Genomic DNA, 14,452 nt, shown 5'->3' on the forward strand with positions numbered 1-14,452 from the left:
TTTCTCAGCCACATGTAGAGTCGACCTCGAGTGTCCTAGACAAAGATGCCAAAGACTTTAAGCTTGTTCTTGTGCAATGTGCGTGTGTGTGTTATAATACTATACTTGTCAGGGCCAAGTGTACCACAAGTATGATAGAATTTGAGAAATAGTCTAAGTATTTTCCCATCATTGCTGTCAGGCATACAATGAAACCAAAATGGACCCAGGAGGGTCCATTTGGTTTCATTTTACACTCTCAAGAGTTAAAGATCTATAAGGGTCCATTTGGTTACCGACTCTCCATCATTTACAGGTAGCTGGCAGCCTGGCACCCCCCACCCCACCTGGCACCCCCTCAAGGACCACTGGTTGAAAACCACTGCTTTACTTTATCAGGACGTCACACGAAAGCATCAAAGCAAAAGCATCCAAAGAAGAAGATCTACAAGTTCAAAACGCGGCGCAAAGCTATGTGTTTCTGTAGTCTGCTTTTGAATTTCAACCCTTATAGAGAGATGACTTCCGCACACCCGGTAGGTAATTTGGAGCAGGTGCGATGATGACGAGGCATATACAATGTTGAAAGGAGGGACACCCGCACGACGCCACTTGCTGGGTTCAGAGCATTTATTTAAGAAGCAACATTTCGGTCTTGCGACCTTCCTCAAGCTTAATTCAAAAATGGGCTGACATTGTTACTAAATGTATGTACAATGTATATTTAGTGTTCTTTCCCATGCTTTTTATGCAAAGTATTCAATCAATCAATCAATCAAATCAAAAGATTCAGGTTGGGGTTAAAATTGTGATTATGCATTTAGAGGTTGGCTTTAGGGGTTAACAATGGTCGCCAAGGACTTATTTAACTTCTTTTTCATGATGTCCTGGAGCGCCAAGGACGTGTTTTTCGTGTTTATTAACATGGTAACAAAAAATTAAATAAAAAAATATAAAATAAAATAATATATATATGGTGGCGGTCTGGGACTTTTGGCGCCCCCTGGTGGCGGTGAATGAGTTAGAGAGTTATGCGTGATTTGTACCTACAGTAGTTACGTGTGTCTGTGTTGTTCACCGAAAATAGCTCACCATTGTCCTCTATTTTCAGCTTAAGGGTTTGTTAAAAAACAATACCAGTCATATAATTGCCGTCTTAAAACGTTCATGTTCTCACAAGTATAGTAATAAAAGTGTGTGTGTGTGTGTATACATACTGTACCTCATGATTCTCATGTCCCAAAAGGTCTGTTAGGACTTTCAACACGTGTTTAGCATTCTCGGCACACTTCCTCTTCCCTGTACACACACACACACACACACACACACACACACACACACACACACACACACACACACACACACACACACACACACACACACACACACACACACACACACACACACACACACACACACACACACACACACACACACACACACACACACACACACACACACACACACACACACACTTAAATTAAATTCCCCTATGATGCAATTAATGTTATTAATTAAGTCACTGTCTGCATTCCTGCGTGTTTCGCATAATTTCGTCTTCTTGGAAACGAGAATGAGGCCTTTGAGTTTGTTTTTCTCCTGCACTGCAAACTGTCAATATCTTTTCTTTTTAGTCTTCCTCGGTTTAGATTTGATTTACTGCGTTTTCCATTACATCAAAGGACCTCCAGTATTAGATTGACAAATTCTATAAAGAGGCCTGGAGCAATGAGAGAGAGGGAGAGAGAGAGAGAGATTGAGAGAGGGAGATGGAGGGAGGGGGAGAGAGAGAGAGGGGGAGGGTGTTCTCAGTGTGAATTTAAGTCAGATACACTCTAGATATCGTTACTGTCAGGCAGAAACATATTACCGGTATCTACATACTGGTATTCAAACTTTGTGTGTGTTTTTTTTGCCCTAATTCATACTACAGTGCCACACAAAAACAGCAAAAGTTGCAGCTCCGCAAGCTCAAAATGACATGTTTTGAGCTTGTAGATCTGCTACTTTTGCTGTTTTTTCATTTTAATCCTGAAAAGTAACAGTTTTGGACATGTGAGGTTTTCCACCCGACAGAGACGATATGACGCATGAGGGAAGAATAGTGCATTCTTAAGACACTATTTTCTGACAGACCGCAGCAGACAGATCCAATTTGATTGTTGGGTTTTATTCTTCAGGCTAAATCATAATGGGCCCAGACTGTGTCTTTAATGCAATTATCCATCAGAAATAACGCTGGACAGAAGCCTTGGTAAGTTGACATCATGGCCTTTTAATGGATTTCCTCCCCAGAAAACGATGCATTATCGTTTCATTTTATGTGACAGTTCTGACCATGAGGTCACAAACCTCTTACATGACGTGTGTTCGACTGGGCAGACGCAGAGCACTGTGTTAACAAAATATATATCATTTGATTTGATTCGTATTGATTTTCCATTTTTGTTGGTTGTCATAGTTCTTTATCAAAAGACATCACATTGGAGAAAAAAAGTTGCATATTGTTGATGTCGGGTAGAAACCTCTTATCTCCGTATTAAAACTTTTTGTGTTATCATTTTACAGTCACATCAAAAGTAGCAAAACAAGAAATGATGACATAGTCATATTATTTTTTTTCCTGGCGTTTCCTTTTTTTTGCAACGTGTATGTTTCTCTGTCACAACCTCACGAGTCCCGACCGTTGTTTTCGTTCGTTTGCAAGGTTCTTTTGTTGGTTAAATCAGTGGTTCCCAAACTTTTTCTTGTCAAGGACCCCCAAATTGACACTGATGAGCCCGCGGACCCCCATTTGAAAAATATATGCCAGAGACCCCCATAAGAGAAGATCTTGAAGGCTCTAGCGGGGATTCTCAACCCGTTCAATTTCAAGGACCCACAATTTGACATGCATTAGTCTACGGACCCCCATTTAATGGCATTTCTATCTCTGGGACCTCTGATTCATATTGTAAAATCAATGTTAATGTAACTCTTGAGCATACAGATCTAAATTAAACACTCTCAGAGTTAAAGGGGTCTTTGCAAATAAAACATTTGAGAACTAGTACTAGTGGACTCCTAATGTGCCATAGTGCCATAATAAACAATTGTCATACTTATTCCGGGAGAAAACCTGGAGATTGACATTCAGTAAGTGGATGTTATGATAAAAACTATTACATTATAATAATGGTGTGTAAAACAGAAAATCTAAACTTTGCCATGGACATGACCGAGTCTTTGCCGTCCGTGTATAAGGACATGTTGGTGACCCCTGCAGGACAGAAGGCGTACTGTACCTTGCGTTCGCAGGCACAGGTTCATGAGAAGAGCCACCGAGTACACCAGAGTGTAGTCATTCAGGCAGTCCGAGTCCTGCAGCTCGTCCACGAGCAAGCCAATCATACCGTCCGCTATCATGGCCGTCTGTTGGCTCCGCCTATCAAAACGTGACGGTAATTAGCGAGGGTGATAAAATGGGCGAGGCGAGGCGACACGTTGTTGTTCTAAGGCCCGAGGCTGGCTTTGTTTGCCCACAGATTTATCATGCATATACAACGACATCTGATACATGTACATGTAAGGGCGGCACTGTGCAAATGATGTTCCTCTGCCAAGAAGCGAAATTAAAGTTCCATTGTGCGATGCGCAGCCACAATAAACATGGGGGCATTACAATAACAAGCCATTGTGGTTCAAAAAACAAAGCAGCTCTGCACCTCACCTGAGGAAAAAAACAAATTAGAGTCACCCAAAAGACTGGAGCACTATAGTATTCGCACGGGACTAGTATTACCTAGGGACCGTGTGTCATTTCCATTTCATTTCACCCCTCCGCGTCTGTGTGGCACGCGGGCCGCATTCACACGGGACAAGCGTCTGTCTTTTACTCTAATGCAGTGGTTCCCAAACTTTTTCGTGTCAACGACCCCCAAATTGACACTCATTAGCCTGCGGACCCCCATTTGAAAAGATACAGTTGGGTGCCACCGATATTGTCCCTTATCATTTGACCCATTTAGGCCTGACCTCAAAATTTAAAAAAATCCTTCTAAATCCTCCAGTTTTCTGAAATAAATATTTTCACGATTTTTCAAAAATAGCAGACCTACAAGCTCGTAGCGCGCCACTCGGTGGCACGCTATGAGCTTGTAGATCTGCTATTTTCCAATAACTACATTATAACATAATGTTTAAAACACCAAAAGGGGTTCCCGCCCAAAATGGGTTAACTGTCCTTTTGCGCAGATCACGCAAACCTCAGCAAAAAGAAAAGGACAATATCGATGGCCTCCAACTGTAATGCTAAGAGAAGATTTGTATGGCTCTGGCAGTGATTTTCAACCATTTTCATTTTAAGGGCCTCCTGCAGTTTGACCTGAATTAGGCTACGGGCCGACATTTAATGGCATTTCTATCTCTGGGACCCCAATGTATACAGTATTGCAAAATGTGTTAATTTAACTCTGAGTGTGTACAAACTATCATTTAGCTGGGGTCCCCCTGGAGCTGCCTCAAGTGGGGTCCCCCGGACCCCACTTTGGGAACCACTGCTCTAACCCATTGAAACCGGGAAAGCATCTGTGTCATTTTAGATTTTAGCGTTGGCTATTAATCCATTTTGGGCGGGAACCCCTTTTGGTGTTTTAAACATTATGTTATAATTTAGCTATTGAAAAATAGCAGATCTACAAGCTCATAGCGCGCCACCGAGTGGCGCGCTATGAACTTGTAGGTCTGCTATTTTTGAAAAATCGTTAAAATGTGCCTCAAATCTTTCAGAAAATTGTCATGATTTAGAAAACTTTTTTTTTAAAGTTTCGACGTCAGGCCTGAATGGGCTAATGTACAGATATTGATCGCCTCAGATTTGACTGGATATGTTCATGATGTCCACTTCCTGTACTAGGGGGTCTTCAACAGGGGGTCCGGGACCCCTAGGGGGTTCTCAGAGTTACTTGTGGGGTTTTTTTCTCCTCCACAAAACATCATTTGAATGTCTGAAAATACAATATAATAATAAATATAATCTGACTCCAACATATAAAAGAAACAAACTAAACAAGAAAGCACATTTAAATGATCATCTAAATATACTGAGCAAGTTTGACAGCACAATCTCACGCAATAGTAGTGTGTGTGTGTGTGTGGGGGGGGGGGGGGCTGCGTCTCTCTCTCTCTCTCTCTCTCTCTCTCTCTCTCTCTCTCTCTCTCTCTCTCTCTCTCTCTCTCTCTCTCTCTCTCTCTCTCTCTCTCTCTCTCTCTCTATCTCTCTCTCTCTCTCTCTCTCTCGGGTTCTTGGCCTGAAAAACGTTGAACCCCCCCCCCCCCCCCCCCCGGCTGTACACAATTTCCAACAACACGAGCATAATAATGGCTGCTGGGAAGAGAAACAGGAATCGGATACACAAGGAGAGACTCATTGTAACTGTTGTGTGGTGGGGTGGTGAGCGGTGAGCCACGATTACAAAAAGAACCTCGTTTGGAATATTAACGCTTCTAGAGAGGTTCTAGTACCGTTTTTCTACTGTTAGACAGATGCTAGGTGCTTAGCTTCCTTATGATTCTTGATGACTATTTCTTATTTATATGGTGTACTCAGTCTGTACTGTATATGATGTATTACCATGTGTTGTTCTTGCTTACTGTAAATCGCTCTGGATTAAGAGCGTCTGCTAAATACCTACATTGTAAATTGGACTGTGACTGATGTGCGGGTCCATTTGGTTCTATTTGTACACTCTCAGAGTTATTGTGGTCCTGACAAATAAAACATTTGAGAACCACTAGTACTAGTTGGACTCCCAATGTGCCATAGTGTCGTAGTAAATAAGTGACATACATATTCTGAAGAAAACCTGGAGACTTGACATTCAATAATTGGGTCTTATGATCAAAATAAGAACATTATAATGGTGTGTGAAAAAAAATCACACCCGTGTGAACTGAGTGGTGTAATATAGCCTGTCTGACGTAATGAAATCATGTCTGACGTAATGAAATCACACCCGGGTGAACAGGGTGAACATAGCAACCATGCTCATTTTTTCTGCACTAACAAAGCCAGTTGTAGGAGTGGTTTACACCACTCAAAAAGAAGAAAATCAAACATTTGCCACTGACAAGACCAAGTCTTTGCCACGGACACATTGGTCCGTGTACGGACCTATTGATGGCTACCAGGATGTTCTCTCTGCTCATCAGTATTATTACCTGAGGCTGAGTTTCTGCATGGCTACCAGGATGTTCTCTCTGCTCATCAGTATTATTACCTGAGGCTGAGTTTCTGCATGGCTACCAGGATGTTCTCTCTGCTCATCAGTATTATTACCTGAGGCTGAGTTTCTGCATGGCTACCAGGATGTTCTCTCTGCTCATCAGTATTATTACCTGAGGCTGAGTTTCTGCATGGCTACCAGGATGTTCTCTCTGCTCATCAGTATTATTACCTGAGGCTGAGTTTCTGCATGGCTACCAGGATGTTCTCTCTGCTCATCAGTATTATTACCTGAGGCTGAGTTTCTGCATGGCTACCAGGATGTTCTCTCTGCTCATCAGTATTATTACCTGAGGCTGAGTTTCTGCATGGCTACCAGGATGTTCTCTCTGCTCATCAGTATTATTACCTGAGGCTGAGTTTCTGCATGGCTACCAGGATGTTCTCTCTGCTCATCAGTATTATTACCTGAGGCTGAGTTTCTGCATGGCTACCAGGATGTTCTCTCTGCTCATCAGTATTATTACCTGAGGCTGAGTTTCTGCATGGCTACCAGGATGTTCTCTCTGCTCATCAGTATTATTACCTGAGGCTGAGTTTCTGCATGGCTACCAGGATGTTCTCTCTGCTCATCAGTGTTATTACCTGAGGCTGAGTTTCTGCATGGCTACCAGGATGTTCTCTCGGCCCACCGAGTCTTTCTCCTCCCTCCGCAGCGTCTCCGTCAGGAGTCTGAGCAGAAAGGGGATCTGGGAGAGGTACACACGACCTGGAGAAAACAAAGCAACAACACATCAGGGCTTAGCGTAGTGAGATAGACCAGGGGTTCTCAACGTTTTTGTCCGGGGACCCCCGGAAATGCTTTGGCAATGTCTCGGGACCCCCGCCCCGCCCCCTCCCGACCCCCAATATAAATTGACTGCTACAATAACCTTAACCCATTTTGGGCGGGAACCCCTTGTGGTGTTTTAAGCATTGTTATAATTTAGCTATTGAAAAATAGCAGATCTACAAGCTCATAGCGCGCCACCGAGTGGCGCGCTATGAGCTTGTAGATCTGCTATTTTTGAAAAATCGTGAAAATAACATTGAAAAAAAAATCTTTTTTTTTCTTTTTTTTTTGAAAATAATTTGGGGACCCCCTAAAATAATTTGGCGACCCCCCGAGGGGTCGCGACCCACGGGTTGAGAACCCCTGAGATAGACAAGCAGCAGGGGTCTTCAACAGGGGGTCCGGAACCCCTGGGCGGGGCGGGGAGGGGAGGGGGGGTCCACTCCACAGAGTTCTTACAGGGGGTCTGCCGTTGTGTGAACGATTGTTTTCCCCCACCCTTTTTATGAACCACTTGAACTTGAAGAATCCCTATCCTGAGGGGAGCATTTGCCAAAATGACCTTGAGCTTGTAGATCGGCTATTTTTGTTGTTTGGTGTAGATGGAAAAAAAGGAGAAAACCAAGTACAGAGCCAAAGGTCAAGTTTACTAAGTATTGAGGGTTTATGTCAGAAAAAATAAATAATAATAAACAAACAAACTACTAAAATAAATAATCTACACTGATAGTGCTGTCAAACTAGTCTTTGAAGCTATCTATGAAATCTAGGAAATTCTCTTGCTTCATCTCTCTCTCTCTCAGCAAGGGGTCCTTGGCCTGTAAAAACGTTGAAGACTCCCTGCTCGAGAGACCACTAATAAGCTTGCTTCACTGGATAAATGGTCTTTCCCTGCCTGCCATGCTCGAAGCCCTTGTCATAATACCACACAGAGGAATATAGCTCATCAATGTGCCGCAGCATGGCAGTAAATTCAGACTTTGTGGATTGAAACTAATAACAACCTCTAGCCCCCGAGCTATAGATTGTTGGCTAGAGTAGCTGTGCCAAATAGGTTTTATGAGATTAGCTTAGCAATCAGTTTACGAGGTGACTCGGGGGTAACATGCTCCCCTGTACTTGGCAGAGAACAATAAAACTGAAAGTTATTTGTGTGTGTGTGTGTGTGTGTGTGTGTGTGTGTGTGTGTGTGTGTGTGTGTGTGTGTGTGTGTGTGTGTGTGTGTGTGTGTGTGTGTGTGTGTGTGTGTGTTTTCCGGGGTGGGGGTAATTTTTTCAAGCCTTTATTCAATAGTGACAGTGGAGAGAGAGAGAGAGAGAGAGAGAGAGAGAGAGAGAGAGAGAGAGAGAGAGAGAGAGAGAGAGAGAGAGAGAGAGAGAGAGAGACAGGGAATGGCAAAAGAGAGAGATGGGGAAGAACACACATCCAAGAGCCTTGGGTCGGATAGGATTGGACTGAGCCTTGAGCTCTACCAGGTTTGTTTATGACTATGAAATGGGCCTGAATGACTTTGGTTGTAAAGCTTTTAATACAAACCGTTCCAATGGCATTAATTTAAGTGCTTATCGGCGTTGCAAGGATGAGGGGGTATGTGGAAACAATTCTCCCCTCCAAGGGGAACCTGGTCCAAAAACGTTTGAGAACCTCTGTTGTATTATGAACCCCTCTAAAGGTCCTTTCAAAACGGGCAGCGGTGAACGCAGACGTTGTGTCCTGGATCAACGACAGCTCTGCTCCGGGTCTGCTCATGAGGGGCGAGACAACGCACACGTAAAAACATAAACAGAATCCAGGTCTGGTGAGTCGCGGGCGTGTGCACGAAACGAGCACGAACGCGACAATTTCACGGGACCGCGCCCACGTAAATACGCTTGCGTTGTCGCCCCTCGACTTCTCCGCACGTACAGAAAAAAAACCGCAGGCCTCATTGAAAGAAAATGAACTATAGGCGCGTTAAATCACTGCCCGTTTGAAAGGACCCTAAGATGAGCTGCTGCATCTCAAGGGGATATCCTCTCAATACATTCTGACCAAAGCCTTAATGACCCGTTTCAGTAGTACTCCTTTGACATAATTATGCAATTATTCATAGGTGTTGTTAACCTGGAATAGAATATTGTTTCCAAATGTGCAAATGGCCATGCATTCTCCTCATGGAATGATTCACGAAGGGTTGCAACTTGTCTCTCTCTTTCTTACCCCCCTCATCTGATGAAAAGATAATTGGGCTGACATTTAACCACAACCACTTTCTGCATGACGGGTTAGGCATTGTCAGCAAGATGATAGTTATTGCAAAACAATTTAAAGAAGTAAATAAATTACCTCCGTAGTCTTATTGTAGCTAATGGGGCTACCTGCTATGGAATACATTTGCAGTCTCTCTGGCCAGTGGGCAGTGGGCACTATATTAAATCAACATCTATTCAATAATCTTTCACGTGAAGAGATAAAAGGTTATATCACATGGCTCTTACACCGAAGAGAAACTTCTGCTGTTGTTGGAACCAATTAAATTATAATATAGGCCCGTGCAAGTACTATATAACGTTGCTGTCGGGCAGAGACCTCTTATCTCTTATAACCAAATGGACCCATAATTGACACAATTAGAGAATGTAGAAGAGTTGTTATTTTGAACGTAACATTAGCCTGTCATCTCTCCTAATGGTATCACATCATGGATCACACAGCATGGAATTGTGGTACAAAATGTTATCCAACAATAACAAAATATGCTGTAGTTTTGAGTCAGAGATTCTAAATGTCATCAAATGGAGGTCAATGGCTGCTGAATAAATAATGACCAAGTGTAATGCTTAATTGGGTCGTCCACTCACAGTTAACAGCCTTTGTATTGAGTTTGTGCTTGAAATGTACTGTAATTCTGCAAACTGTTAATAAATATTTCAATCAATCAATCAAACCTTTATATGAAAAGAGTTGAGAACCACCGACTTATACTGCTGGAGCACAAGTGGTGGAAAGTAACCAAGTACATCTAAGTACTGTACTTAAAGGTGTAGTGAAACGGAAATGGTGGACATTTATTGTGAAGTTTCAAGTTGAAACACCGCTATGAAGTTTCTGAACCAATCAGAGCGTCGCATCCCTTCAGGGGATGGGACGGTAGCTAGGGGCCGTAGCTATGCATGAGCTATGCTACGCAGGACAGCGTGTGGATGTTTGTTTACAAATCAGATAGTCGTCCAGCTTTACCAGTTTACTCTTATGTGGCTTATTTCTACCCTATAATGTTTTCAGATACATTTTTTAGCGTGATGATTAAGTTGAAACCGAGTAATACACTCCCTGGATGTTATCTTGAATGGGAATAAAAACGAAAGATGTCTGTAATCAGTAGCAGCTGTGCAGCCTGTGCTGGACGGATGCGGAGATATGGGGAATTAAACGGGTGAGCTTCATTTTTATTGGCTTTTATCGATGTTGGCCTCGACACGTCATCACGCAGCACGTTTTTGTTTTCAGGAAGTAATACAAAATATATTTTTATGGACGTTTGATATAAAAACACACAAAAATGAGAATTTTCCCGTTTTTTTGGCATCTATTGTTAGGTATGCCCATATGATGACCACGGATATGGTCTAAAAGTGTGAAAAACTTATTTTTCATTTCACTACACCTTTAAGTAAAATTTTGAGGTATTTGTACTTTACTCGAGTATTTCCAACTTCCAGTACTTTTACTTCTACTCCACTACATCTCAGATCCTTTTACTCCACTACATTTATTTGAAAACACTAGTTACTAATTACTTTGTAGATTTGGATTATTATTACAAAACATACATTACATTACATAATAGCCGATCAACAAGCTCACAATGCAACTCATATTTTCAAAAGGATTTTTTTTAATAGATTTTGAACTTGTGAAATGGGACATTCAGCATTGACGCCATTACCTTAGTACTTTTACTCAAGTAAATTTTGATTCACAGACTTTTACTTATTTATAGTATATAGTATTTCTACATTGCAGTATTGATACTTTTACTGAAGTAACAATGTGCGAGTACTTTTCCCATCACTGTGGAGCACTTACCCTCGGCCAGGGAAGCGAAGGCATGGACGAGGCGAGCCACGTACTGACGGACGACCTCGTCTCTGGACCTCATCAGATGGAGCACGGTTTTCTGCCAGCACAGGGAGGCACACAACACACAACATTTAGGCTTCAGTGCATTGAGCTCAGATTCTAAAAATGTCTTCTACATCCTGACAGTTTTCTGAAAAAGCTATGTTTCTATGTCAGTCGTTCTTCGATTTTTCAAAAATAGCAGACCTACAAGCTCGTAGCGCCTCCACTCGGTGGCGTGCTATGAGCTTGTAGATCTGCTATTTTTCAATAGCTAAAGCATAACATAATGCTAACACGCCCAAAATGGGTTAACCCATTTCGACAATTCTATAAAGAAGAACGAACACGCGCGCGACAATTTCACGGGACCGCGCCCGCGTAAATACGCTTGCGTTGTCGCCCCTCGAATTCTCCGCGCGTACAGAAAGAAAAAAAACGCAGGTCTCATTGAAAATGAACAATAGGCGCGTTAAATCACTGCCCGTTTGAAAGGACCTATAATCCGGGCCTGCGCCACCGTACCCCCACACGTTTAGTTTTGACGACGACAACAAGCACCTAAATCCAAAATGTTGATTTTTTTCCAGCAAATGAAAACAAACATCCAGCTCAAGTGGAGTTAGGTTTTTGTCGAAGCACTTTTTGAGTGTTTGTGCATGTATGATGATAAGAGCACCCCTCACTTCACACGGGTGTGATTTCTAACCAACAGGTTCAATAGCATTGATTTATGGAAGAAAATAAATCACACTTGTGTGAAGAGAGAGGTGCCTTACATCACAGTGAGGACGTCGGTCTGATGTCAACAACATGATGTCCAATCATATGAGCACATTCCGTGCTCAGACAGACAGACAGACAGACAGACAGACAGACAGACAGACAGACAGACAGACAGACAGACAGACTACACACAAAGCTGTGCAAATTCATATTTATTCTGCTTATCAAACAGGAAGTGTTATCAGGGGGAAATTTCAAGCTTGTCAATAATTGATCTGACCACGCAGAAGGACACAACTCGTGGCGGTCAACCATTTCCTTAAGAAAAAAATATTTAACCACTTATGAGCCACAACACCGACACACCACAAAGGTGTCTATATGGGGCCACATGGCACAGGCGGGGTCAAGTCCTGCCCAACAAACATAAAGCCAGTTTATGTTTGAGGTTTGATGACAAAGTAATGTACGCCCCGCTGCTATTGTCAGGCAGCATAAAGCCGTGTAAACTGTAAGGTTGACTTCAGCGTCCCAGGGGGCTTCAATGCACAGTGGATCGCGGCTTCGCAGACAAAAGGTGGGGGTGAGGTGAGGGACATTTACACTTGTGATTGTGGAAAAAAAGGCAAGCTCTTAGACTTATGGCCCGGGGCTGTAGGTTAGATGAATGGGAGTTGTTGGTGTGGCTCAGCTGCACAAAGTAGGGGGGGGGGGAAGAAACCCCAAACAAAACTAATAAAACAAAACACAGTAAAGACAAGAGTTAGGTAAAGGTAAGTCAGTCCTTCTTCGGGCCTCTGACAATCTTCTTGAGCAGTTGGACGGACCATTCACATATTAACGAGGGCACCCAAGCATTAAAGAACTGTGCTATAGACGCCTTAACAGACGACGTCACACTGATAAGAAACAGCATGCGTGCGCATACCGGCAGCACAAGAACCCTGCCTCTCATAAGATGCAATGGAAAAGTTCTAACTGCACTCACGTGTAAAAAATGCCCCATCAAACTTTCAGATGCTGTTCTCTTCTTCCAGTGTGGAGGAAGTATGATTTGGATTTTTATTGTATTCTCTCACTCTTGAAATATATAAGCAATTGGTTTCTGTTGTGTGTGAACAATAATAGTAATTCAAAGCAGTTGTCCTCAAAACTACACCTCCAGTCGCTGTCATAAGAACGGGAGGTGCGCTCATGATAACAGCAGCAGAGCCTGTTTGTCCATGGCTGCACGCGCACCTGCAGCCCATCAAGTATAATTTATGCTTCGTCCCGCAATGGTGTCCTCTAGGAAGAGCTATTTTCACTACTTTTTGCTTAGCCAAAGGAACAAACAATTGGCTACTTGGCAACGCATTTCGAGTACAAGAACTCTTCCACAGGCAGCAATGGTAAGCGTGTGAATTCATGTCAAATATAGGTTTCCTAGGCCCTAGGGAGCTTTCTGGGGGAAATTATGGGCATCACTTCCTGTTCAATTCATCTCAGGGGTCAGTCAAAATAATGTGGGAATGACACTCCACACGGCTGATTCAAATTAATGACCAATGCTTATTATCAAGTGATGAAGTCACTTAACCGTTTCCCCGCCAGGATTAATTAATAACATGCCAGGATATCGCGCCGTACAACCCTTATTTTGAAGATCCAAAACACCGCGACCGGATGTTGTGTCAGCTTAATGGTGTGTGTTGACACTCGACCGGTTGTTGTTCTCTGCCTGGAGCATGATCAGTACTGGCCGCGACATTACTACGACCGCCAGGCTCCGTGCAATCAGTGTTGTTTAGACCAGAAATGCTGCCTGGGAGGGGGATTTGGAGACTAAGCTAACAACAGATAGCCATCCAAAGCTAATGTGAGTAGCCTTTCCACTAGATCGGATTAAACATATTTATACAACTGAATAAACGTAGCTACGTATTTCGGCAGCGTCGCTTCCCGACAAATAATGCAGGCTACGTTTATTGGCGGAGAAAAGGTTAACAAGCACCATCTAATCCCCATGCCGAGATTCGGGTGTCACAGAAGCCGGAATGAAACACAGGACAGTTAGACTGCTGCTGTCAAGTGTCAGGATCCGAGCATTGATCATGAATTTGAATCAGCCGTGTGGAGGGAGATCTTGTAGTAGAAGTAGACAGACTAATATGCCCCCTTTTTGATATCTCTCAGGCTGTGTTCTCATATTGTTATTGACTGACAGACACAGATCACTCAAATTACTTCAAACAAGGCCTCATGGAACCGATCTACACATACAGTACATAATACAAGTAAGACGCGCGAACGCGGGAAGCGAACGCAGCTCGTGAATTGCAAAAACAACAATTAGAATAAATTACGTAATTTGTTAAGGTTTTTTTAAGTTCTCTTTTTTGTGTTTAAGATTTTTCTTAAGTTAAGTTTTTTTTTAAGTTAAGTTTTTTTTAAGTTTTTCCTTAAAGCTTTTCCTTTTTAAGTTTTTTTTTTTTTTTTTAAGTTAAGTTTTTTTTTAAGTTAAGTTTTTTGTAAGTTTTTCCTTAAAGCTTTTCCTTTTTAAGTTTTTTTTTTTTTTTAAGTTAAGTTTTTTTTAAGTTTTTCCTTAAAGCTTTTCCTTTTTAAGTTTTTTT

At 42.5% G+C, this 14,452-nt stretch overlaps 1 protein-coding gene across 3 annotated transcripts in view; it reads right to left on the reverse strand.

The window, feature by feature from the left end:
* Positions 1-14,452, reverse strand: part of armc9 (armadillo repeat containing 9) — an 85,338-nt gene that overhangs the window by 36,218 nt on the left and 34,668 nt on the right. For all 3 annotated transcript variants that reach the window (XM_079506708.1, XM_079506709.1, XM_079506707.1), the window contains 4 exons: positions 11,082-11,172; positions 6,827-6,950; positions 3,264-3,403; positions 1,202-1,278 (listed from right to left, as the gene is read on the reverse strand). In XM_079506708.1, coding sequence (XP_079362834.1) covers positions 1,202-1,278; positions 3,264-3,403; positions 6,827-6,950; positions 11,082-11,172 — 432 coding nt within the window. The remainder of the gene's footprint in view (positions 1-1,201; positions 1,279-3,263; positions 3,404-6,826; positions 6,951-11,081; positions 11,173-14,452) is intronic.

Source organism: Electrona antarctica (assembly GCF_951216825.1).
Source record: "Electrona antarctica genome assembly, chromosome: 7".
Classification (NCBI taxonomy): domain Eukaryota; kingdom Metazoa; phylum Chordata; class Actinopteri; order Myctophiformes; family Myctophidae; genus Electrona; species Electrona antarctica.